Genomic DNA, 24,868 nt, shown 5'->3' with positions numbered 1-24,868 from the left:
GCGCATCTGCCGGTTGGAAACTACAAGGGTAATGGCTGTGCTCAATGCAATGGCACATATAAATGGGGAAATCAGGGAAATCGATCCCAATCAAAGGTGTTATTACGTGCTCCACTAAGGCAGTTATTTATCTTATAACTTGTCCATTTGGTAAAAATTATGCGGGTAAAACAAAGCGCGAATTAAAAGTACGTATCTCAGAGCATCGTAGCACCATTAGGTGCAAAAACTTGACTTACCCAGTTGCGGCTCACTTTTTGGAGGCAGGCCACTCGATTTCGTCTCTGCGTTATATTGGCATCGAACATGTCACCCTCCCTAGGAGAGGGGGTGACCTTGATAATTTATTGTAAAAAAAAAATGGCTGCCTGGATCTTTAACTTAAAGACCCTTTCTCCCTTCGGTCTCAACGTAGACTTTGATCTGAAGCCATTCCTGCGATTATTGTGACTTTGCCATTGTTTGTAAGCTTGTGTAGTCTAAAATGAATCTATGATCGTATGCTATCCATTTGTTTTTTGTATGCTGCTCTTTGTATGCCATTTTAATATTTGAGAATTAACCAATGATATTAGGCCACTCTTGGCCATGATTAGAGACACCTGTGTGTCTTTTGACACTATATAAACGAGTCATCCCGCAGTGTTTGTGATTACACCCTGATGAAGCCAGCTTGGCTGTTGATATTACATTTTTGCATCTGAGCTCCTAGAGTGTGCGGCTCTCTTTTATTTTCAGTTTTCTACTCCGCTAGCCAGCACCTCGCCTAAATAGGTGTGTGTTTCTTTTTCTTCTAGATAGAGAAGCATGACCAGAAGGCTAGCTACAGATTGTTTTAATCCTGTATTAAACACAGATCATCCCGTCTTAAATTTTATCGATTATTAACGTTAAAAAAATACCTAAAGTTGTATTACAAAAGTAGTTTGAATTTTTTTTGGCAAAGTTTACAGGTAACTTTTGAGATATTTTATAGTAATGTTTCACGAGTTGGAACCAGTGTTTTTCTGGATCAAACGCGCCAAATAAATGGACATTTTGGATATATATCGACGGAATTAATCGAACCAAAGGACCATTTGTGATGTTTATGGGACATATTGGAGTGCCAACAACAGAAGCTCGTCAAAGGTAAGGCATGAATTATATTTTTATTTCTGCGTTTTGTGTCGCGCCTGCAGGGTTGAAATGAGCATATCTCTCTTTGTTTACAATGGTGCTAACTCAGATAATAGCATCGTTTGCTTTCGCCCGAAAAGCCTATTTGAATTCTGACATGTCGGCTGGATTCACAACCAGTGTAGCTTTAACTTGGTATCTTTCATGTGTGATTTAATGAAAGTCTGATTTTTATAGTAATTTTTATAGTAATTAATTTGAATTTGGCGCTCTGCATTTTCTCTGGCTTTTTGCCAAGTGAGACAGTAGCGTCCCGCCTAAACTCAGATTTTTGGATATAAATATGAACTTTACCGAACAAAACATACATGTATTGTGTAACATGAAGTCCTATGAGTGTCATCTGATGAAGATCGTCAAAGGTTAGTGATTAATTTCTTCTCTATTTCTGCTTTTTGTTACTCCTCTCTTTGGCTGGAAAAATGGCTGTGTTTTTCTGTGGCTATGTACTGACCTAACATAATCTTTTGGTGTGCTTTCGCCGTAAATCCTTTTTGAAATCAGACATGTTGGCTGGATTCACAACAAGTGTAGCTTTAATTTGGTGTCTTCCATGTGTGATTTCATGAAAGTTTGATTTTTATAGTAATATATTTGAATTTGGCGCTCTGCATTTTTACTGGCTTTTTGCCAAGTGAGACAGTAGCGTCCCACATATCCTAGAGAAGTTAACGACTGTGATAGGAGAAAACAGAGGATGGATCAACAACATTGTAGTTACTCCACAATACGAACCTAAATGACAAGAGTGAAAAGAAGGAAGCCTGTACAGAATACAAATATTCGTTAACACACATCCTGTTTGCGACAAGGCACTTAAGTAAGACTGCAAAAATGTGTCAAAGAAATTTACTTTTTGTCCTGACTACAAAGCATTATGTTTGGGGAAAATCCAACACAGCCTTGCCAATGACAAGCATACCCATAACATGATGCAGGCACTGCCATGCATGAAAATATGAAGAGTGGTACTCAATGTGGGAGTTTTTTTGGGGGGATAAAAATAAACGGAATAGAGCTAAACGCAGGCAAAATCCTAGAGGAAAACCTGGTTCAGTCTGCTTTCCAACAGACACTGGGAGACAAATTAACCTTTCAGCAGGACAATAACCTAAAACACAATGCCAAATCTACACTGGAGTTGCTTACCAAGATGACATTGAATGTTCCTGAGTGGCCTAGTTACAGTTTTGACTTAAATTGGCTTGAAAATCTATGGCAAGACTTGAAAACGGGTGTCTAGCAATAATCAACAATCAACTTGACAGAGCTTGATTTTTTTTTTTTTTTAAGAATAACGTCAAAATATTGTACAATCGAGGTGTGAAAAGCTCTTAAGAGACTTACCCAGAAAGACACAGCTGTATATCGCCGCCAAAAGGTGTTTCTAACATGTATTGACTCAGGGAAGTCTATACTTATTTAAAATAGATCTTTTGGGGGGAGCGGTAGAGGAGGGTTGGGGCAAAGAAGGGGGTTGTGGGGGATAGAGGGGGGTTGGGGCAAAGAAGGGGGTTGTGGGGAATAGAGGGGGGTTGGGGCAAAGAAGGGGGTTGTGGGGGATAGAGGGGGGGTTGGGGCAAAGAAGGGGGTTGTGGGGGATAGAGGGGGGTTGGGGCAAAGGGGGTTGTGGGGGATAGAGGGGGGTTGGGGCAAAGAAGGGGGATAGAGGGGGGGTTGGGGACTGGTATTAGGCCCATGCTCATAGGCTCAACACCCTAGTGAGTGAGAGGTGTCCGTGTGATCAGTCAAGAGAAATAAAGAGACTTGACGCCCGGAGGAAAAACTGTCCCTGACAGCAGTAGTACTGTTGTAGTACTAGATAGTAGTACTGTAGTACTAGATAGTAGTACTGTAGTCCTAGTCTTCATTTCCCCAGACCAATCTTCTTGGCCTCCGTTTCGTAGATCAACAGCCTCCACATTTTAACTATGAACACCTCTGCCTCTTCGTCCAGAACCTGCAGGTCCAATACATCAGTTAGTGGTCTCGTCTCTTAATAACACACGTTCTAATACCTGTTATGTCTAGACTACTGCACTGTTGACGAGAACAAAACTTAGATTGATAACTAAACTCAAATGTAGGCTTACATTTAATAACACATGGAACTGTAAAAACTGGTTAAGCCTATAAGATTGTTCCTACGACCATGTTTTAAAATCATGATTTAACTCACCATGGCAACATCGTCCAAGATCCCCTGCGGTGTGCCGTGTGACATCACCTGAAGAGACAACAAGCTGTTAAAACCCTGTGGAAGACCAGAACACTCACAAAGCCTACTGCAGGCTTTCTAGGGAGTTTTTCCTAGCCACCGTGCTTCTACACCTGCATTACTAGCTGTTCTGAGTTTTAGGCTGGGGGTTTCTGTACAGCACTTCGAGATATAGCTGATGTACGAAGGGCTATATAAAATAAACTTGATTGATTGATTGATTGCAGGGAATACATGACAGCCAGAGACAATGGGTCCTCAATACCTTTTGTCTGGCTCTGGGAATACGTCACAGACAGAGACAATGGGTCCTCAATACCTTTTGTCTGCCTCTGGGAATACATGACAGCCAGAGACAATGGGTCCTCAATACCTTTTGACTGTCTCTGGGAATACGTCACAGCCAGAGACAATGGGTCCTCAATACCTTTTGACTGTCTCTGGGAATACGTCACAGCCAGAGACAATGGGTCCTCAATACCTTTTGTCTGCCTCTGGGAATACATGACAGCCAGAGACAATGGGTCCTCAATACCTTTTGACTGCCTCTGGGAATACATGACAGCCAGAGACAATGGGTCCTCAATACCTTTTGACTGTCTCTGGGAATACATGACAGCCAGAGACAATAGGTCCTCAATACCTTTGTCTGCCTCTGGGAATACATGACAGCCAGAGACAATGGGTCCTCAATACTTTTTGACTGTCTCTGGGAATACATGACAGCCAGAGACAATGGGTCCTCAATACCTTTTGTCTGCCTCTGGGAATACATGACAGCCAGAGACAATGGGTCCTCAATACCTTTTGTCTGCCTCTGGGAATACATGACAGCCAGAGACAATGGGTCCTCAATACCTTTTGTCTGCCTCTGGGAATACATGACAGCCAGAGACAATGGGTCCTCAATAGCTTTTGACGTCAGGTGTTCCTAATGTTTTGTACACTCAGTGGTATAGGTACATTGGATTTGTGCCAATAAATGCTAAAAACGTAAAAGTGTTTGAAAACAGTGACCAGGTAAAACTAAAACGAACGCATCGGGGTTTGCGGTCATACCTTGTCTATAAACTTCTAACAAGGAAACCAAAAGTCATCCTTCCTCAGAAAAATCCATTCTCTCTCTCTCCCCACTCAATCAGTCGCTGACTAACCTTAGAACAGACAAAGTCGACTAGCGTAGCTTCCTCCTCTCCGATGTACTCGATAATCTTCTTGTTGATCCAGGGCCTGATACGACGCTCCATCAGAGTCTGAGAAGGGAAGGACAAAAGGGTTTCAGACATATGCGTTGACGTAACAGAGAATTTGCTAGTTCTTCCACATCGCTTTTACATTTCCAGTCGATCAAATGTGTCGAGAGTAGATTTATGTTATCCACAAGAGGACCAGAACCCATTGGGACTTGGTTAGTGTGTGAACCCTGCAGGATATTTGAACCACTACTTAACGCTGCAACCGTCACGTTATTACCAACTGATCCACACCAGAGCTCTGGGGCCGACCTGCCTCGTCATCATCATCATCAACATCAGGGTAGCCTAGTGGTTAGAGCGTTGGACTAGTAACCGAAAGGTTGCAAGTTCAAATCCCCCGAGCTGACAAGGTACAAATCTGTCGTTCTGCCCCCGGAACAAGGCAGTTAACCCACTAGGCTGTCATTGAAAATAAGAATTAACTGACTTGCCTAGTTAAATAAAAAGTACATTTAAAAAAAAAAATCCTCCTTCTCATTCCTCCTTACCGAGTCCACAGCAGTCCAGTCCAGAGGGTAGTTGAACAGATCGGGTCTGGCCGTAGGAATCTTCTCAATCAGACTCCTGATGTGTTTACGTTTCTCCTCTGTGTTTGGTCCTCCCTTCCCTCCAGGTACCTCTGCCCCGTCCAGACCCAAACTCTTATCATCCTCACCGTAGTCCAGCGGGACCAGCTTACGTCTACGAGGCGCCTCGTCGGCCTCCTCCTCTCCAAACTTGTTGAAGACGCTGTCGACATTGGACAGTTTCTTACGTTTACTCCCGGTGTGGATCTGATGGTTGGGGCTGGCGCCGGCGCCTGGGGACGGAGAGAGAGACGGGTTATAGAGGGGACGGAGAGAGAGAGACGGGTTATAGAGGGGACGGAGAGAGAGAGACGGGTTATAGAGGGGACGGAGAGAGAGAGAGAGACGGGTTATAGAGGGGACGGAGAGAGAGAGAGAGACGGGTTATAGAGGGGACGGAGAGAGAGAGAGAGACGGGTTATAGAGGGGACGGAGAGAGAGAGACGGGTTATAGAGGGGACGGAGAGAGAGAGACGGGTTATAGAGGGGACGGAGAGAGAGAGACGGGTTATAGAGGGGACGGAGAGAGAGAGACGGGTTATAGAGGGGACGGAGAGAGAGAGACGGGTTATAGAGGGGACGGAGAGAGAGAGACGGGTTATAGAGGGGACGGAGAGAGAGACGGGTTATAGAGGGGACGGAGAGAGAGAGACGGGTTATAGAGGGGACGGAGAGAGAGAGACGGGTTATAGAGGGGACGGAGAGAGAGAGACGGGTTATAGAGGGGACGGAGAGAGAGAGACGGGTTATAGAGGGGACGGAGAGAGAGAGACGGGTTATAGAGGGGACGGAGAGAGAGAGACGGGTTATAGAGGGGACGGAGAGAGAGAGACGGGTTATAGAGGGGACGGAGAGAGAGAGACGGGTTATAGAGGGGACGGAGAGAGAGACGGGTTATAGAGGGGACGGAGAGAGAGACGGGTTATAGAGGGGACGGAGAGAGAGAGACGGGTTATAGAGGGGACGGAGAGAGAGACGGGTTATAGAGGGGACGGAGAGAGAGACGGGTTATAGAGGGGACGGAGAGAGAGAGACGGGTTATAGAGGGGACGGAGAGAGAGACGGGTTATAGAGGGGACGGAGAGAGAGAGACGAGTTATAGAGGGGACGGAGAGAGAGACGGAGAGAGAGAGAGAGAGAGACGGGTTATAGAGGGGACGGAGAGAGAGAGAGACGGTTTATAGAGGGGACGGAGAGAGAGACGGAGAGAGAGAGAGACGGGTTATAGTGGGGACGGAGAGAGAGAGACGGGTTATAGTGGGGACGGAGAGAGAGAGACGGGTAATAGAGGGGACGGAGAGAGAGACAGGTTATAGAGGGGACGGAGAGAGAGACGGAGAGAGAGAGAGACGGGTTATAGTGGGGACGGAGAGAGAGAGAGACGGGTTATAGTGGGGACGGAGAGAGAGACGGGTTATAGAGGGGACGGAGAGAGAGAGAGACGGGTTATAGAGGGGACGGAGAGAGAGAGACGGGTTATAGAGGGGACGGAGAGAGAGACGGGTTATAGAGGGAACGGAGAGAGAGACGGGTTATAGAGGGGACGGAGAAAGAGACGGGTTATAGAGGGGACGGAGAGAGAGAGAGACGGGTTATAGTGGGGACGGAGAGAGAGAGACGGGTTATAGAGGGGAGAGAGAGAGACCGGTTATAGAGGGGACGGAGAGAGAGACGGGTTATAGAGGGGACGGAGAGAGAGAGACGGGTTATAGAGGGGACGGAGAGAGAGAGACGGGTTATAGGGGGGACGGAGAGAGAGAGACGGGTTATAGAGGGGACGGAGAGAGAGAGACGGGTTATAGAGGGGACGGAGAGAGAGAGAGACGGGTTATAGAGGGGACGGAGAGAGAGAGAGACGGGTTATAGAGGGGACGGAGAGAGAGAGAGACGGTTTATAGAGGGGACGGAGAGAGAGAGACGGGTTATAGAGGGGACGGAGAGAGAGACGGAGAGAGAGAGAGACGGGTTATAGAGGGGACGGAGAGAGAGAGACGGGTTATAGAGGGGACGAGAGAGAGAGACGGGTTATAGAGGGGACGGAGAGAGAGAGACGGGGTTATAGAGGGGACGGAGAGAGAGACGGGTTATAGAGGGGACGGAGAGAGAGAGACGGGTTATAGTGGGGACGGAGAGAGAGACGGGTTATAGAGGGGACGGAGAGAGAGACAGGTTATAGAGGGGACGGAGAGAGAGACGGAGAGAGAGAGAGACGGGTTATAGTGGGGACGGAGAGCGAGACGGGTAATAGAGGAGACGGAGAGAGACGGGTTATAGAGGGGACGGAGAGAGAGAGACGGGTTATAGAGGGGAAGGAGAGAGAGAGACGGGTTATAGAGGGGACGGAGAGAGAGAGACGGGTTATAGTGGGGACGGAGAGAGAGACGGGTTATAGAGGGGACGGAGAGAGAGACGGGTTATAGAGGGGACGGAGAGAGAGACGGAGAGAGAGAGAGACGGGTTATAGTGGGGACGGAGAGAGAGAGAGACGGGTTATAGTGGGGACGGAGAGAGAGACGGGTTATAGAGGGGACGGAGAGAGAGAGAGACGGGTTATAGAGGGGACGGAGAGAGAGAGAGACGGGTTATAGAGGGGACGGAGAGAGAGAGAGACGGGTTATAGAGGGGACGGAGAGAGAGAGACGGGTTATAGAGGGGACGGAGAGAGAGAGACGGGTTATAGAGGGGACGGAGAGAGAGACGGGTTATAGAGGGGACGGAGAGAGAGACGGGTTATAGAGGGGACGGAGAGAGAGACGGGTTATAGAGGGGACGGAGAGAGAGACGGGTTATAGAGGGGACGGAGAGAGAGACGGGTTATAGAGGGGACGGAGAGAGAGACGGGTTATAGAGGGGACGGAGAGAGAGACGGGTTATAGAGGGGACGGAGAGAGAGAGAGACGGGTTATAGAGGGGACGGAGAGAGAGACGGGTTATAGAGGGGACGGAGAGAGAGACGGGTTATAGAGGGGACGGAGAGAGAGAGAGAGACGGGTTATAGAGGGGACGGAGAGAGAGAGACGGGTTATAGAGGGGACGGAGAGAGAGAGAGACGGGTTATAGAGGGGACGGAGAGAGAGAGACGGGTTATAGAGGGGACGGAGAGAGAGAGAGACGGGTTATAGAGGGGACGGAGAGAGAGAGACGGGTTATAGAGGGGACGGAGAGAGAGACGGGTTATAGAGGGGACGGAGAGAGAGAGACGGGTTATAGAGGGGACGGAGAGAGAGACGGGTTATAGAGGGGACGGAGAGAGAGACGGGTTATAGAGGGGACGGAGAGAGAGACGGGTTATAGAGGGGACGGAGAGAGAGACGGGTTATAGAGGGGACGGAGAGAGAGACGGGTTATAGAGGGGACGGAGAGAGAGACGGGTTATAGAGGGGACGGAGAGAGAGACGGGTTATAGAGGGGACGGAGAGAGAGAGAGACGGGTTATAGAGGGGACGGAGAGAGAGAGAGACGGGTTATAGAGGGGACGGAGAGAGAGAGAGACGGGTTATAGAGGGGACGGAGAGAGAGAGACGGGTTATAGAGGGGACGGAGAGAGAGAGACGGGGTTATAGAGGGGACGGAGAGAGAGAGACGGGTTATAGAGGGGACGGAGAGAGAGACGGGTTATAGAGGGGACGGAGAGAGAGACGGGTTATAGAGGGGACGGAGAGAGAGAGAGAGACGGGTTATAGAGGGGACGGAGAGAGAGAGACGGGTTATAGAGGGGACGGAGAGAGAGAGAGACGGGTTATAGAGGGGACGGAGAGAGAGAGAGAGAGACGGGTTATAGAGGGGACGGAGAGAGAGAGAGACGGGTTATAGAGGGGACGGAGAGAGAGAGAGACGGGTTATAGAGGGGACGGAGAGAGAGAGACGGGTTATAGAGGGGACGGAGAGAGAGAGACGGGTTATAGAGGGGACGGAGAGAGAGAGACGGGTTATAGAGGGGACGGAGAGAGAGACGGGTTATAGAGGGGACGGAGAGAGAGACGGGTTATAGAGGGGACGGAGAGAGAGACGGGTTATAGAGGGGACGGAAAGAGAGACGGGTTATAGAGGGGACGGAGAGAGAGAGAGACGGGTTATAGAGGGGACGGAGAGAGAGAGAGACGGGTTATAGAGGGGACGGAGAGAGAGAGAGACGGGTTATAGAGGGGACGGAGAGAGAGAGACGGGTTATAGAGGGGACGGAGAGAGAGAGACGGGGTTATAGAGGGGACGGAGAGAGAGAGACGGGTTATAGAGGGGACGGAGAGAGAGACGGGTTATAGAGGGGACGGAGAGAGAGACGGGTTATAGAGGGGACGGAGAGAGAGACGGGTTATAGAGGGGACGGAGAGAGAGAGAGAGAGACGGGTTATAGAGGGGACGGAGAGAGAGAGACGGGTTATAGAGGGGACGGAGAGAGAGAGAGACGGGTTATAGAGGGGACGGAGAGAGAGAGAGACGGGTTATAGAGGGGACGGAGAGAGAGAGACGGGTTATAGAGGGGACGGAGAGAGAGACGGGTTATAGAGGGGACGGAGAGAGAGAGACGGGTTATAGAGGGGACGGAGAGAGAGACGGGTTATAGAGAACGCAGCTAGAGGGTTACAGTGGGTTATAGAGAACGCAGCTAGAGGGTTACAGTGGGTTATAGAGAACGAAGCTAGAGGGTTACAGTGGGTTATAGAGAACGAAGCTAGAGGGTTACAGTGGGTTATAGAGAACGAAGCTAGAGGGTTACAGTGGGTTATAGAGAACGAAGCTAGAGGGTTACAGTGGGTTATAGAGAACGAAGCTAGAGGGTTACAGTGGGTTATAGAGAACGAAGCTAGAGGGTTACAGTGGGTTATAGAGAACGAAGCTAGAGGGTTACAGTGGGTTATAGAGAACGAAGCTAGAGGGTTACAGTGGGTTATAGAGAACGAAGCTAGAGGGTTACAGTGGGTTATAGAGAACGAAGCTAGAGGGTTACAGTGGGTTATAGAGAACGAAGCTAGAGGGTTACAGTGGGTTATAGAGAACGAAGCTAGAGGGTTACAGTGGGTTATAGAGAACGAAGCTAGAGGGTTACAGTGGGTTATAGAGAACGAAGCTAGAGGGTTACAGTGGGTTATAGAGAACGAAGCTAGAGGGTTACAGTGGGTTATAGAGAACGAAGCTAGAGGGTTACAGTGGGTTATAGAGAACGAAGCTAGAGGGTTACAGTGGGTTATAGAGAACGAAGCTAGAGGGTTACAGTGGGTTATAGAGAACGAAGCTAGAGGGTTACAGTGGGTTATAGAGAACGAAGCTAGAGGGTTACAGTGGGTTATAGAGAACGAAGCTAGAGGGTTACAGTGGGTTATAGAGAACGAAGCTAGAGGGTTACAGTGGGTTATAGAGAACGAAGCTAGAGGGTTACAGTGGGTTATAGAGAACGAAGCTAGAGGGTTACAGTGGGTTATAGAGAACGAAGCTAGAGGGTTACAGTGGGTTATAGAGAACGAAGCTAGAGGGTTACAGTGGGTTATAGAGAACGAAGCTAGAGGGTTACAGTGGGTTATAGAGAACGAAGCTAGAGGGTTACAGTGGGTTATAGAGAACGAAGCTAGAGGGTTACAGTGGGTTATAGAGAACGAAGCTAGAGGGTTACAGTGGGTTATAGAGAACGAAGCTAGAGGGTTACAGTGGGTTATAGAGAACGAAGCTAGAGGGTTACAGTGGGTTATAGAGAACGAAGCTAGAGGGTTACAGTGGGTTATAGAGAACGAAGCTAGAGGGTTACAGTGGGTTATAGAGAACGAAGCTAGAGGGTTACAGTGGGTTATAGAGAACGAAGCTAGAGGGTTACAGTGGGTTATAGAGAACGAAGCTAGAGGGTTACAGTGGGTTATAGAGAACGAAGCTAGAGGGTTACAGTGGGTTATAGAGAACGAAGCTAGAGGGTTACAGTGGGTTATAGAGAACGAAGCTAGAGGGTTACAGTGGGTTATAGAGAACGAAGCTAGAGGGTTACAGTGGGTTATAGAGAACGAAGCTAGAGGGTTACAGTGGGTTATAGAGAACGAAGCTAGAGGGTTACAGTGGGTTATAGAGAACGAAGCTAGAGGGTTACAGTGGGTTATAGAGAACGAAGCTAGAGGGTTACAGTGGGTTATAGAGAACGAAGCTAGAGGGTTACAGTGGGTTATAGAGAACGAAGCTAGAGGGTTACAGTGGGTTATAGAGAACGAAGCTAGAGGGTTACAGTGGGTTATAGAGAACGAAGCTAGAGGGTTACAGTGGGTTATAGAGAACGAAGCTAGAGGGTTACAGTGGGTTATAGAGAACGAAGCTAGAGGGTTACAGTGGGTTATAGAGAACGAAGCTAGAGGGTTACAGTGGGTTATAGAGAACGAAGCTAGAGGGTTACAGTGGGTTATAGAGAACGAAGCTAGAGGGTTACAGTGGGTTATAGAGAACGAAGCTAGAGGGTTACAGTGGGTTATAGAGAACGAAGCTAGAGGGTTACAGTGGGTTATAGAGAACGAAGCTAGAGGGTTACAGTGGGTTATAGAGAACGAAGCTAGAGGGTTACAGTGGGTTATAGAGAACGAAGCTAGAGGGTTACAGTGGGTTATAGAGAACGAAGCTAGAGGGTTACAGTGGGTTATAGAGAACGAAGCTAGAGGGTTACAGTGGGTTATAGAGAACGAAGCTAGAGGGTTACAGTGGGTTATAGAGAACGAAGCTAGAGGGTTACAGTGGGTTATAGAGAACGAAGCTAGAGGGTTACAGTGGGTTATAGAGAACGAAGCTAGAGGGTTACAGTGGGTTATAGAGAACGAAGCTAGAGGGTTACAGTGGGTTATAGAGAACGAAGCTAGAGGGTTACAGTGGGTTATAGAGAACGAAGCTAGAGGGTTACAGTGGGTTATAGAGAACGAAGCTAGAGGGTTACAGTGGGTTATAGAGAACGAAGCTAGAGGGTTACAGTGGGTTATAGAGAACGAAGCTAGAGGGTTACAGTGGGTTATAGAGAACGAAGCTAGAGGGTTACAGTGGGTTATAGAGAACGAAGCTAGAGGGTTACAGTGGGTTATAGAGAACGAAGCTAGAGGGTTACAGTGGGTTATAGAGAACGAAGCTAGAGGGTTACAGTGGGTTATAGAGAACGAAGCTAGAGGGTTACAGTGGGTTATAGAGAACGAAGCTAGAGGGTTACAGTGGGTTATAGAGAACGAAGCTAGAGGGTTACAGTGGGTTATAGAGAACGAAGCTAGAGGGTTACAGTGGGTTATAGAGAACGAAGCTAGAGGGTTACAGTGGGTTATAGAGAACGAAGCTAGAGGGTTACAGTGGGTTATAGAGAACGAAGCTAGAGGGTTACAGTGGGTTATAGAGAACGAAGCTAGAGGGTTACAGTGGGTTATAGAGAACGAAGCTAGAGGGTTACAGTGGGTTATAGAGAACGAAGCTAGAGGGTTACAGTGGGTTATAGAGAACGAAGCTAGAGGGTTACAGTGGGTTATAGAGAACGAAGCTAGAGGGTTACAGTGGGTTATAGAGAACGAAGCTAGAGGGTTACAGTGGGTTATAGAGAACGAAGCTAGAGGGTTACAGTGGGTTATAGAGAACGAAGCTAGAGGGTTACAGTGGGTTATAGAGAACGAAGCTAGAGGGTTACAGTGGGTTATAGAGAACGAAGCTAGAGGGTTACAGTGGGTTATAGAGAACGAAGCTAGAGGGTTACAGTGGGTTATAGAGAACGAAGCTAGAGGGTTACAGTGGGTTATAGAGAACGAAGCTAGAGGGTTACAGTGGGTTATAGAGAACGAAGCTAGAGGGTTACAGTGGGTTATAGAGAACGAAGCTAGAGGGTTACAGTGGGTTATAGAGAACGAAGCTAGAGGGTTACAGTGGGTTATAGAGAACGAAGCTAGAGGGTTACAGTGGGTTATAGAGAACGAAGCTAGAGGGTTACAGTGGGTTATAGAGAACGAAGCTAGAGGGTTACAGTGGGTTATAGAGAACGAAGCTAGAGGGTTACAGTGGGTTATAGAGAACGAAGCTAGAGGGTTACAGTGGGTTATAGAGAACGAAGCTAGAGGGTTACAGTGGGTTATAGAGAACGAAGCTAGAGGGTTACAGTGGGTTATAGAGAACGAAGCTAGAGGGTTACAGTGGGTTATAGAGAACGAAGCTAGAGGGTTACAGTGGGTTATAGAGAACGAAGCTAGAGGGTTACAGTGGGTTATAGAGAACGAAGCTAGAGGGTTACAGTGGGTTATAGAGAACGAAGCTAGAGGGTTACAGTGGGTTATAGAGAACGAAGCTAGAGGGTTACAGTGGGTTATAGAGAACGAAGCTAGAGGGTTACAGTGGGTTATAGAGAACGAAGCTAGAGGGTTACAGTGGGTTATAGAGAACGAAGCTAGAGGGTTACAGTGGGTTATAGAGAACGAAGCTAGAGGGTTACAGTGGGTTATAGAGAACGAAGCTAGAGGGTTACAGTGGGTTATAGAGAACGAAGCTAGAGGGTTACAGTGGGTTATAGAGAACGAAGCTAGAGGGTTACAGTGGGTTATAGAGAACGAAGCTAGAGGGTTACAGTGGGTTATAGAGAACGAAGCTAGAGGGTTACAGTGGGTTATAGAGAACGAAGCTAGAGGGTTACAGTGGGTTATAGAGAACGAAGCTAGAGGGTTACAGTGGGTTATAGAGAACGAAGCTAGAGGGTTACAGTGGGTTATAGAGAACGAAGCTAGAGGGTTACAGTGGGTTATAGAGAACGAAGCTAGAGGGTTACAGTGGGTTATAGAGAACGAAGCTAGAGGGTTACAGTGGGTTATAGAGAACGAAGCTAGAGGGTTACAGTGGGTTATAGAGAACGAAGCTAGAGGGTTACAGTGGGTTATAGAGAACGAAGCTAGAGGGTTACAGTGGGTTATAGAGAACGAAGCTAGAGGGTTACAGTGGGTTATAGAGAACGAAGCTAGAGGGTTACAGTGGGTTATAGAGAACGAAGCTAGAGGGTTACAGTGGGTTATAGAGAATGAAGCTAGAGGGTTACAGTGGGTTATAGAGAATGAAGCTAGAGGGTTACAGTGGGTTATAGAGAATGAAGCTAGAGGGTTACAGTGGGTTATAGAGAATGAAGCTAGAGGGTTACAGTGGGTTATAGAGAATGAAGCTAGAGGGTTACAGTGGGTTATAGAGAATGAAGCTAGAGGGTTACAGTGGGTTATAGAGAATGAAGCTAGAGGGTTACAGTGGGTTATAGAGAATGAAGCTAGAGGGTTACAGTGGGTTATAGAGAATGAAGCTAGAGGGTTACAGTGGGTTATAGAGAATGAAGCTAGAGGGTTACAGTGGGTTATAGAGAATGAAGCTAGAGGGTTACAGTGGGTTATAGAGAATGAAGCTAGAGGGTTACAGTGGGTTATAGAGAATGAAGCTAGAGGGTTACAGTGGGTTATAGAGAATGAAGCTAGAGGGTTACAGTGGGTTATAGAGAATGAAGCTAGAGGGTTACAGTGGGTTATAGAGAATGAAGCTAGAGGGTTACAGTGGGTTATAGAGAATGAAGCTAGAGGGTTACAGTGGGTTATAGAGAATGAAGCTAGAGGGTTACAGTGGGTTATAGAGAATGAAGCTAGAGGGTTACAGTGGGTTGTAGAGAATGAAGCTGGAGGGTTACAGTGGGTTATAGAGAATGAAGCTAGAGGGTTACAGTGGGTTATAGAGAATGAAGCTAGAGGGTTACAGTGGGTTATAGAGAATGAAGCTAGAGGGTTACAGTGGGTTATAGAGAATGAAGCTAGAGGGTTACAGTGGGTTATAGAGAATGAAGCTAGAGGGTTACAGTGGGTTATAGAGAATGAAGCTAGAGGGTTACAGTGGGTTATAGAGAATGAAGCTAGAGGGTTACACGCTGACTAGACCGGGCGCGTGTTGAATTTGTCCACCCACACCAGACGCGATCAGGACACGCAGGTTAAAATTACAAAACAAACTCTAAACCAACTATATTAATTTGGGGACAGGTCGAAAAGCATTAAACATTCATGGATATTTAGCTATCTAGCTCGCAGTTGCTAGCTAATTTGTCCTATTTATCTAGCTTGCAGTTGCTAGCTAATTTGTCCTATTTATCTAGCTTGCAGTTGCTAGCTAATTTGTCCTATTTATCTAGCTTGCAGTTGCTAGCTAATTTGTCCTATTTATCTAGCTTGCAGTTGCTAGCTAATTTGTCCTATTTATCTAGCTTGCAGTTGCTAGCTAATTTGTCCTATTTATCTAGCTTGCAGTTGCTAGCTAATTTGTCCTATTTATCTAGCTTGCAGTTGCTAGCTAATTTGTCCTATTTATCTAGCTTGCAGTTGCTAGCTAATTTGTCCTATTTAGCTAGCTTGCAGTTGCTAGCTAATTTGTCCTATTTAGCTAGCTTGCAGTTGCTAGCTAATTTGTCCTGGGATATAAACGTTGAGTTGTTATTTTACCTGAAATGCACAAGGTCCTCTACTCCGACAATTAATCCACAGATAAAAGGTTAAACCGAGTTCGTTTCTAGTAATCGCTCCTCCTTCAGGCTTCTTCTTCTTTGGACTTTATATTGTGGTTGGCAACCAATTTTAAGGTGCAATACCACCACAAACTGGAGTGTGGACCTCAGATCATCTTCCAATCCCCCACGTGGGTATATGCTCCTAAAAACCAATGAGGAGATGGGAGAGGCGGGACTTACAGAGCGTCATGCGTCACAAATAGAACCAAGTTCTATTTTAGCGCCTGGCTACGCAGACGCTCGTTGACGCGAGCAGTGTGGGTGCAATGATTGAATGACATGTATGCGCACATTTATTTTGTAACGCTGAGCGGTGTGGTCATCACGTTAAAGCAGAGAGACGACGATGACGATTTAAGTAGTTACTTTCAGAAAGTTCCGTATCCTTCAGCATTACAGATGTGACATTGTCATCATACAACGCTACCTAACCAGTTTGAGGATGAGGCCAATCTTGTTCTAACTAGTTCAATCCAGTTTTAACTCACCCAGTTTGAGGCTGAGGCCAATCTTGTTCTAACTAGTTCAATCTAGTTTTAACTCACCCAGTTTGAGGCTGAGGCCAATCTTGTTCTAACTAGTTCAATCTAGTTTTAACTCACCCAGTTTGAGGCTGAGGCCAATCTTGTTCTAACTAGTTCAATCCAGTTTTAACTCACCCAGTTTGAGGCTGAGGCCAATCTTGTTCTAACTAGTTCAATCCAGTTTTAACTCACCCAGTTTGAGGCTGAGGCCAATCTTGTTCTAACTAGTTCAATCTAGTTTTAACTCACCCAGTTTGAGGCTGAGGCCAACCTTGGGATGCTGTTCCTCAGTGGGCCGGGCTTCAGGAGAATTTTCATGAGGGATGATGATGCCGCAGGGAGACTCGTTGCCGGGGGAGTTGGGTGTGGCGCCGCCGCTGCCCGACGACACCGAGGGGGCCGATGTGATTGGCCGCATCGTGGGCTTCAGGTTCGGGTTTGGCCTGGCATCTGACGAGTCCTCCCTGTCACAATCATCAAGCTCCTCCCCTTCCTCCAAGTCATCGTCTGATTGGGGTTGAAGGTGCTGGAGAGGAGGCCTGTCTGCTCCTCCTCCTCCTCCTCCTCCTCCTCTCCTGTCCCTGTGGTGCTCCCTCTCTCGGTGCTCCCTCTCTCGGTGCTCCCTGTGCTCCCTGTCCCGGTTTGGTTTCTCCTGCTGCACCTCCTCCTCTGGCTCCGGCTTCACTGGGGGCTGCCGCCTCCGCTCTGCCTCCTCCTCCATCTTCAAATCAAATGTATTTTAAGTGCATTTAAACAACAACAAAAAAGTCTCAACACACTTAAAATAAAAATATATAAAAAAGATGAATGTGCATTGTCGATTCATGTTGATTCATGTTCATTGTCCCTATTTGACAGGTACAATGCACATTAATGCACATCAATGCACATTTCTCATGTCTGTTGATGTGCCAGTTAGCCAGCTGACAGACAGCAGGGTTGTGTTCAGGAGGGAGGAAATGGTTGGAAACTGGGAGGTACAACCTGAACAATAACAACACAGCGTTGACAGACAGAGACAGACAAACAGCCAGACAGCGATAGAGCCAGCCAGCCAGAAAGCCATCCAGACAGACGAACAGACAGACAGCAATAGAGCCAGACAGACAGACAGACAGCAATAGAGCCAGACAGACAGACAGACAGACAGACAGCAATAGAGCCAGACAGACAGACAGACAGACAGACAGCAATAGAGCCAGACGCCCGGCCAGACGAACAGACAACAATAGAGCCAGACGGTCAGACAGACGGCCAGACAGACAGACAGACAGACAGCAATAGAGCCAGACGGCCAGACAGACAGACAGCAATAGAGCCAGACGGCCAGACAGACAGACAGCAATAGAGCCAGACGGCCAGACAGACAGACAGCAATAGAGCCAGACGGCCAGACAGACAGACAGCAATAGAGCCAGACGGCCAGACAGACAGACAGCAATAGAGCCAGACAGACAGACAGCAATAGAGCCAGACGGCCAGACAGCCGGCCAGACAGACGGAGACATACCCTCTGCAGCTCGGCCTCAGGGTCTGGGTGTCCCTCAGCTAACAGTCTCTGTCTGATCTGATCATGCTCCTCCTTCTCCCTCTTCCTGTCTCTCTCATCCAGCTCCGTCTCCTTCTCACGGTCTCTCAGACGCTTCTGTAAAGCACTACCCCTGGAGGGACAGAGAGGAAGGCCAGTCAGTCATACAGCTCAAAGGGATACATCAGGATTTTGGCCCTACTTCCCCAGGGTCAAACGAACTCATGGATATCATTTTTATGTCTCTGCCTGCAGTTTGAAGGAAGTTGCAAATTAGCGTTAGCGCAATTGCTAACTAGCGTGTTAAGCGCAATGACTGAAGGTCTAAGCTAACTGCTAGCAGATACCATAGACTTCCAGTCATTGCGCTAACGCTGGTAGGCATTTGGCTCGTGAAACTAACTCCAACTTCCTTTATGCTGGATGCAGAAATATAAAAACGGTATCCATCAGTTCATCTCTCTGAGGAAGTAGATAAAGGGCCTCATCTCTCTCTGAGGAAGTAGATAAAGGGCCTCATCTCTCTCTGAGGAAGTAGATAAAGGGCCTCATCTCTCTCTCTGAGGAAGTAGATAAAGGGCCTCATCTCTCTCTCTCTGAGGAAGTAGATAAAGGGCCTCATCTCTCTGAGGAAGTAGATAAAGGGCCTCATCTCTCTGAGGAAGTAGATAAAGGGCCTCATCTCTCTCTCGGAGGAAGTAGATAAAGGGCCTCATCTCTCTCTGAGGAAGTAGATAAAGGGCCTCATCTCTCTCTGAGGAAGTAGATAAAGGGCCTCATCTCTCTCTGAGGAAGTAGATAAAGGGCCTCATCTCTCTCTCTGAGGAAGTAGATAAAGGGCCTCATCTCTCTGAGGAAGTAGATAAAGGGCCTCATCTCTCTCTGAGGAAGTAGATAAAGGGCCTCATCTCTCTGAGGAAGTAGATAAAGGGCCTCATCTCTCTGAGGAAGTAGATAAAGGGCCTCATCTCTCTCTGAGGAAGTAGATAAAGGGCCTCATCTCTCTGAGTAAGTAGATAAAGGGCCTCATCTCTCTCTCTCTCTGAGGAAGTAGATACAGGGCCTCATCTCTCTCTCTGAGGAAGTAGATAAAGGGCCTCATCTCTCTCTGAGGAAGTAGATAAAGGGCCTCTTCTCTCTCTCTGAGGAAGTAGATAAAGGGCCTCTTCTCTCTCTCTGAGGAAGTAGATAAAGGGCCTCTTCTCTCTCTGAGGAAGTAGATAAAGGGCCTCCTCTCTCTCTCTGAGGAAGTAGATAAAGGGCCTCCTCTCTCTCTCTGAGGAAGTAGATAAAGGGCCTCATCTCTCTCTCTCTCTGAGGAAGTAGATAAAGGGCCTCATCTCTCTGAGGAAGTAGATAAAGGGCCTCATCTCTCTGAGGAAGTAGATAAAGGGCCTCATCTCTCTCTGAGGAAGTAGATAAAGGGCCTCATCTCTCTGAGTAAGTAGATAAAGGGCCTTATCTCTCTGAGGAAGCAGATAAAGGGCCTCATCTCTCTGAGGAAGTAGATAAAGGGCCTCATCTCTCTGAGGAAGTAGATAAAGGGCCTCATCTCTCTGAGTAAGTAGATAAAGGGCCTCATCTCTCTGAGGAAGTAGATAAAGGGCCTCATCTCTCTGAGGAAGTAGATAAAGGGCCTCTTCTCTCTCTCTGAGGAAGTAGATAAAGGGCCTCATCTCTCTGAGTAAGTAGATAAAGGGCCTCATCTCTCTGAGGAAGTAGATAAAGGGCCTCATCTCTCTCTGAGGAAGTAGATAAAGGGCCTCCTCTCTCTCTCTCTGAGGAAGTAGATAAAGGGCCTCCTCTCTCTCTCTCTGAGGAAGTAGATAAAGGGCCTCATCTCTCTCTGAGGAAGTAGATAAAGGGCCTCATCTCTCTCTGAGGAAGTAGATAAAGGGCCTCATCTCTCTCTGAGGAAGTAGATAAAGGGCCTCATCTCTCTGAGGAAGTAGATAAAGGGCCTCATCTCTCTGAGGAAGTAGATAAAGGGCCTCATCTCTCTGAGGAAGTAGATAAAGGGCCTCATCTCTCTCTGAGGAAGTAGATAAAGGGCCTCATCTCTCTGAGGAAGTAGATACAGGGCCTCATCTCTCTGAGGAAGTAGATACAGGGCCTCATCTCTCTGAGGAAGTAGATACAGGGCCTCATCTCTCTCTGAGGAAGTAGATACAGGGCCTCATCTCTCTCTGAGGAAGTAGATAAAGGGCCTCATCTCTCTGAGTAAGTAGATAAAGGGCCTCATCTCTCTCTGAGGAAGTAGATAAAGGGCCTCATCTCTCTCTGAGGAAGTAGATAAAGGGCCTCATCTCTCTCTGAGGAAGTAGATAAAGGGCCTCATCTCTCTGAGGAAGTAGATAAAGGGCCTCATCTCTCTGAGGAAGTAGATAAAGGGCCTCATCTCTCTGGGGAAGTAGATAAAGGGCCTCATCTCTCTGGGGAAGTAGATAAAGGGCCTCATCTCTCTCTGAGGAAGTAGATAAAGGGCCTCATCTCTCTGAGGAAGTAGATAAAGGGCCTCATCTCTCTGAGGAAGTAGATAAAGGGCCTCTTCTCTCTCTCTGAGGAAGTAGATAAAGGGCCTCATCTCTCTCTCTGAGGAAGTAGATAAAGGGCCTCATCTCTCTCTGAGGAAGTAGATAAAGGGCCTCATCTCTCTCTGAGGAAGTAGATAAAGGGCCTCTTCTCTCTCTGAGGAAGTAGATAAAGGGCCTCATCTCTCTCTGAGGAAGTAGATAAAGGGCCTCATCTCTCTCTCTGAGGAAGTAGATAAAGGGCCTCATCTCTGAGGAAGTAGATAAAGGACCTCTTCTCTCTGAGGAAGTAGATAAAGGGCCTCCTCTCTCTCTCTGAGGAAGTAGATAAAGGGCCTCCTCTCTCTCTCTCTGAGGAAGTAGATAAAGGGCCTCATCTCTCTGAGGAAGTAGATAAAGGGCCTCATCTCTCTGAGGAAGTAGATAAAGTGCCTCTTCTCTCTGAGAAAGTAGATAAAGGGCCTCATCTGAGGAAGTAGATAAAGGGCCTCATCTGAGGAAGTAGATAAAGGGCCTCATCTGAGGAAGTAGATAAAGGGCCTCATCTCTCTCTGAGGAAGTAGATAAAGGTCCTCATCTCTCTCTGAGGAAGTAGATAAAGGGCCTCATCTCTGAGGAAGTAGATAAAGGGCCTCATCTCTGAGGAAGTAGATAAAGGGCCTCATCTCTCTCTGAGGAAGTAGATAAAGGGCCTCATCTCTCTCTGAGGAAGTAGATAAAGGGCCTCATCTCTGAGGAAGTAGATAAAGGGCCTCATCTCTGAGGAAGTAGATAAAGGGCCTCATCTCTGAGGAAGTAGATAAAGGGCCTCATCTCTGAGGAAGTAGATAAAGGGCCTCATCTCTGAGGAAGTAGATAAAGGGCCTCATCTCTGAGGAAGTAGATAAAGGGCCTCATCTCTGAGGAAGTAGATAAAGGGCCTCATCCCTGAGGAAGTAGATAAAGGGCCTCATCTCTCGCTCTGAGGAAGTGGATAAAGGGCCTCATCTCTCTGAGGAAGTAGATAAAAGGCCTCATCTCTCTCTCTGAGGAAGTAGATAAAGGGCCTCATCTCCGAGGAAGTAGATAAAGGACCTCTTCTCTCTCCGAGGAAGTAGATAAAGGGCCTCATCTCTCTCTGAGGAAGTAGATAAAGGGCCTCATCTCTCTGAGGAAGTAGATAAAGGGCCTCATCTCTCTGAGGAAGTAGATAAAGGGCCTCCTCTCTCTGAGGAAGTAGATAAAGGGCCTCCTCTCTCTCTCTGAGGAAGTAGATAAAGGGCCTCCTCTCTCTCTCTCTGAGGAAGTAGATAAAGGGCCTCTTCTCTCTCTCTGAGGAAGTAGATAAAGGGCCTCATCTCTCTGAGGAAGTAGATAAAGGGCCTCATCTCTCTGAGGAAGTAGATAAAGGGCCTCATCTCTCTGAGGAAGTAGATAAAGGGCCTCATCTCTCTGAGGAAGTAGATAAAGGGCCTCATCTCTCTGAGGAAGTAGATAAAGGGCCTCTTCTCTCTGAGAAAGTAGATAAAGGGCCTCATCTGAGAAAGTAGATAAAGGGCCTCATCTGAGGAAGTAGATAAAGGGCCTCATCTGAGGAAGTAGATAAAGGGCCTCATCTCTCTGAGGAAGTAGATAAAGGGCCTCCTCTCTCTCTCTGAGGAAGTAGATAAAGGGCCTCATCTCTGAGGAAGTAGATAAAGGGCCTCATCTCTGAGGAAGTAGATAAAGGGCCTCATCTCTGAGGAAGTAGATAAAGGGCCTCATCTCTGAGGAAGTAGATAAAGGGCCTCATCTCTGAGGAAGTAGATAAAGGGCCTCATCCCTGAGGAAGTAGATAAAGGGCCTCATCTCTCGCTCTGAGGAAGTGGATAAAGGGCCTCATCTCTCTGAGGAAGTAGATAAAAGGCCTCATCTCTCTCTCTGAGGAAGTAGATAAAGGGCCTCATCTCCGAGGAAGTAGATAAAGGACCTCTTCTCTCTCCGAGGAAGTAGATAAAGGGCCTCATCTCTCTCTGAGGAAGTAGATAAAGGGCCTCATCTCTCTGAGGAAGTAGATAAAGGGCCTCATCTCTCTGAGGAAGTAGATAAAGGGCCTCCTCTCTCTGAGGAAGTAGATAAAGGGCCTCCTCTCTCTCTCTGAGGAAGTAGATAAAGGGCCTCCTCTCTCTCTCTCTGAGGAAGTAGATAAAGGGCCTCTTCTCTCTCTCTGAGGAAGTAGATAAAGGGCCTCATCTCTCTGAGGAAGTAGATAAAGGGCCTCATCTCTCTGAGGAAGTAGATAAAGGGCCTCATCTCTCTGAGGAAGTAGATAAAGGGCCTCATCTCTCTGAGGAAGTAGATAAAGGGCCTCATCTCTCTGAGGAAGTAGATAAAGGGCCTCTTCTCTCTGAGAAAGTAGATAAAGGGCCTCATCTGAGAAAGTAGATAAAGGGCCTCATCTGAGGAAGTAGATAAAGGGCCTCATCTGAGGAAGTAGATAAAGGGCCTCATCTCTCTGAGGAAGTAGATAAAGGGCCTCCTCTCTCTCTCTGAGGAAGTAGATAAAGGGCCTCATCTCTGAGGAAGTAGATAAAGGGCCTCATCTCTGAGGAAGTAGATAAAGGGCCTCATCTCTGAGGAAGTAGATAAAGGGCCTCATCTCTGAGGAAGTAGATAAAGGGCCTCATCTCTGAGGAAGTAGATAAAGGGCCTCATCTCTCGCTCTGAGGAAGTGGATAAAGGGCCTCATCTCTCTGAGGAAGTAGATAAAAGGCCTCATCTCTCTCTCTGAGGAAGTAGATAAAGGGCCTCATCTCTCTGAGGAAGTAGATAAAGGGCCTCCTCTCTCTCTGAGGAAGTAGATAAAGGGCCTCATCTCTCTCTCTGAGGAAGTAGATAAAGGGCCTCATCTCTCTCTGAGGAAGTAGATAAAGGGCCTCATCTCTCTCTGAGGAAGTAGATAAAGGGCCTCCTCTCTCTCTGAGGAAGTAGATAAAGGGCCTCCTATCTCTCTGAGGAAGTAGATAAAGGGCCTCATCTCTGAGGAAGTAGATAAAGGGCCTCATCTCTGAGGAAGTAGATAAAGGGCCTCATCTCTGAGGAAGTAGATAAAGGGCCTCATCTCTCGCTCTGAGGAAGTGGATAAAGGGCCTCATCTCTCTGAGGAAGTAGATAAAAGGCCTCATCTCTCTCTCTGAGGAAGTAGATAAAGGGCCTCATCTCCGAGGAAGTAGATAAAGGACCTCTTCTCTCTCCGAGGAAGTAGATAAAGGGCCTCATCTCTCTCTGAGGAAGTAGATAAAGGGCCTCATCTCTCTGAGGAAGTAGATAAAGGGCCTCATCTCTCTGAGGAAGTAGATAAAGGGCCTCCTCTCTCTCTCTGAGGAAGTAGATAAAGGGCCTCCTCTCTCTCTCTCTGAGGAAGTAGATAAAGGGCCTCTTCTCTCTCTCTGAGGAAGTAGATAAAGGGCCTCATCTCTCTGAGGAAGTAGATAAAGGGCCTCATCTCTCTGAGGAAGTAGATAAAGGGCCTCATCTCTCTGAGGAAGTAGATAAAGGGCCTCATCTCTCTGAGGAAGTAGATAAAGGGCCTCATCTCTCTGAGGAAGTAGATAAAGGGCCTCTTCTCTCTGAGAAAGTAGATAAAGGGCCTCATCTGAGGAAGTAGATAAAGGGCCTCATCTGAGGAAGTAGATAAAGGGCCTCATCTCTCTGAGGAAGTAGATAAAGGGCCTCCTCTCTCTCTCTGAGGAAGTAGATAAAGGGCCTCATCTCTGAGGAAGTAGATAAAGGGCCTCATCTCTGAGGAAGTAGATAAAGGGCCTCATCTCTGAGGAAGTAGATAAAGGGCCTCATCTCTGAGGAAGTAGATAAAGGGCCTCATCTCTGAGGAAGTAGATAAAGGGCCTCATCTCTCGCTCTGAGGAAGTGGATAAAGGGCCTCATCTCTCTGAGGAAGTAGATAAAAGGCCTCATCTCTCTCTCTGAGGAAGTAGATAAAGGGCCTCCTCTCTCTCTGAGGAAGTAGATAAAGGGCCTCCTCTCTCTCTGAGGAAGTAGATAAAGGGCCTCATCTCTCTCTCTGAGGAAGTAGATAAAGGGCCTCAGTCATGTATGCATCTAAAGCACAGTGTGACAGAATAACAGAAGTCTCCTGTTTGTAGTTTCCTCAAAATAGTCCAACACGGTGTGTGTGTGTGTGTGTGTGTGTGTGTGTGTGTAGGCTTGTATTACTATCCTGGTGGGTACCGGAAATCCCCCAAAATCCTCACTGATAGTAAAACAACAAAAAGGTTAAGGGTTAAGGTTAGGGGTTAAGGATAGGAGTCTATTTCAGGTCATCTCTGGTAACCCCTAACCCTAACCTTACACCCTAACCTTAAAATGTAGGGGTTAAGGTTAGGGGTTAGAGTTAGGTCTCCACAAGGACAGTTGTCTGTTTAATAAAGTTGATGACCTCACCTGTATTAATTCAGGTCGTCTCTGTGTTATAAAGGTGTGATCTCACCTGTAGTATTTCAGGTCATCTCTGTGTTATAAAGGTGTGATCTCACCTGTAGTATTTCAGATCATCTCTGTGTTATAAAGGTGTGATCTCACCTGTAGTA

At 47.3% G+C, this 24,868-nt stretch overlaps 1 protein-coding gene across 2 annotated transcripts in view; it reads right to left on the bottom strand.

Moving 5' to 3' along the window:
- Positions 1-2,821: 2,821 nt before the first annotated feature.
- The window catches only part of LOC129813280 (RNA-binding protein 25-like), a 48,326-nt gene continuing 26,279 nt past the window's right edge, over positions 2,822-24,868 (bottom strand). For both annotated transcript variants that reach the window (XM_055865602.1, XM_055865603.1), the window contains exons 13-18: positions 17,755-17,905; positions 16,494-16,965; positions 5,142-5,452; positions 4,552-4,650; positions 3,359-3,406; positions 2,822-3,139 (exon numbers count right to left, since the gene is read on the bottom strand). In XM_055865602.1, coding sequence (XP_055721577.1) covers positions 3,047-3,139; positions 3,359-3,406; positions 4,552-4,650; positions 5,142-5,452; positions 16,494-16,965; positions 17,755-17,905 — 1,174 coding nt within the window. In that variant the 3' untranslated portion in view covers positions 2,822-3,046. The remainder of the gene's footprint in view (positions 3,140-3,358; positions 3,407-4,551; positions 4,651-5,141; positions 5,453-16,493; positions 16,966-17,754; positions 17,906-24,868) is intronic.

The sequence above is a fragment of the Salvelinus fontinalis genome, chromosome 16 (assembly GCF_029448725.1).
Source record: "Salvelinus fontinalis isolate EN_2023a chromosome 16, ASM2944872v1, whole genome shotgun sequence".
Lineage (NCBI taxonomy): Eukaryota > Metazoa > Chordata > Actinopteri > Salmoniformes > Salmonidae > Salvelinus > Salvelinus fontinalis.
Note: the sequence above shows the minus strand (reverse complement) of the source record. Positions and strands in the feature narration are given on the sequence as shown.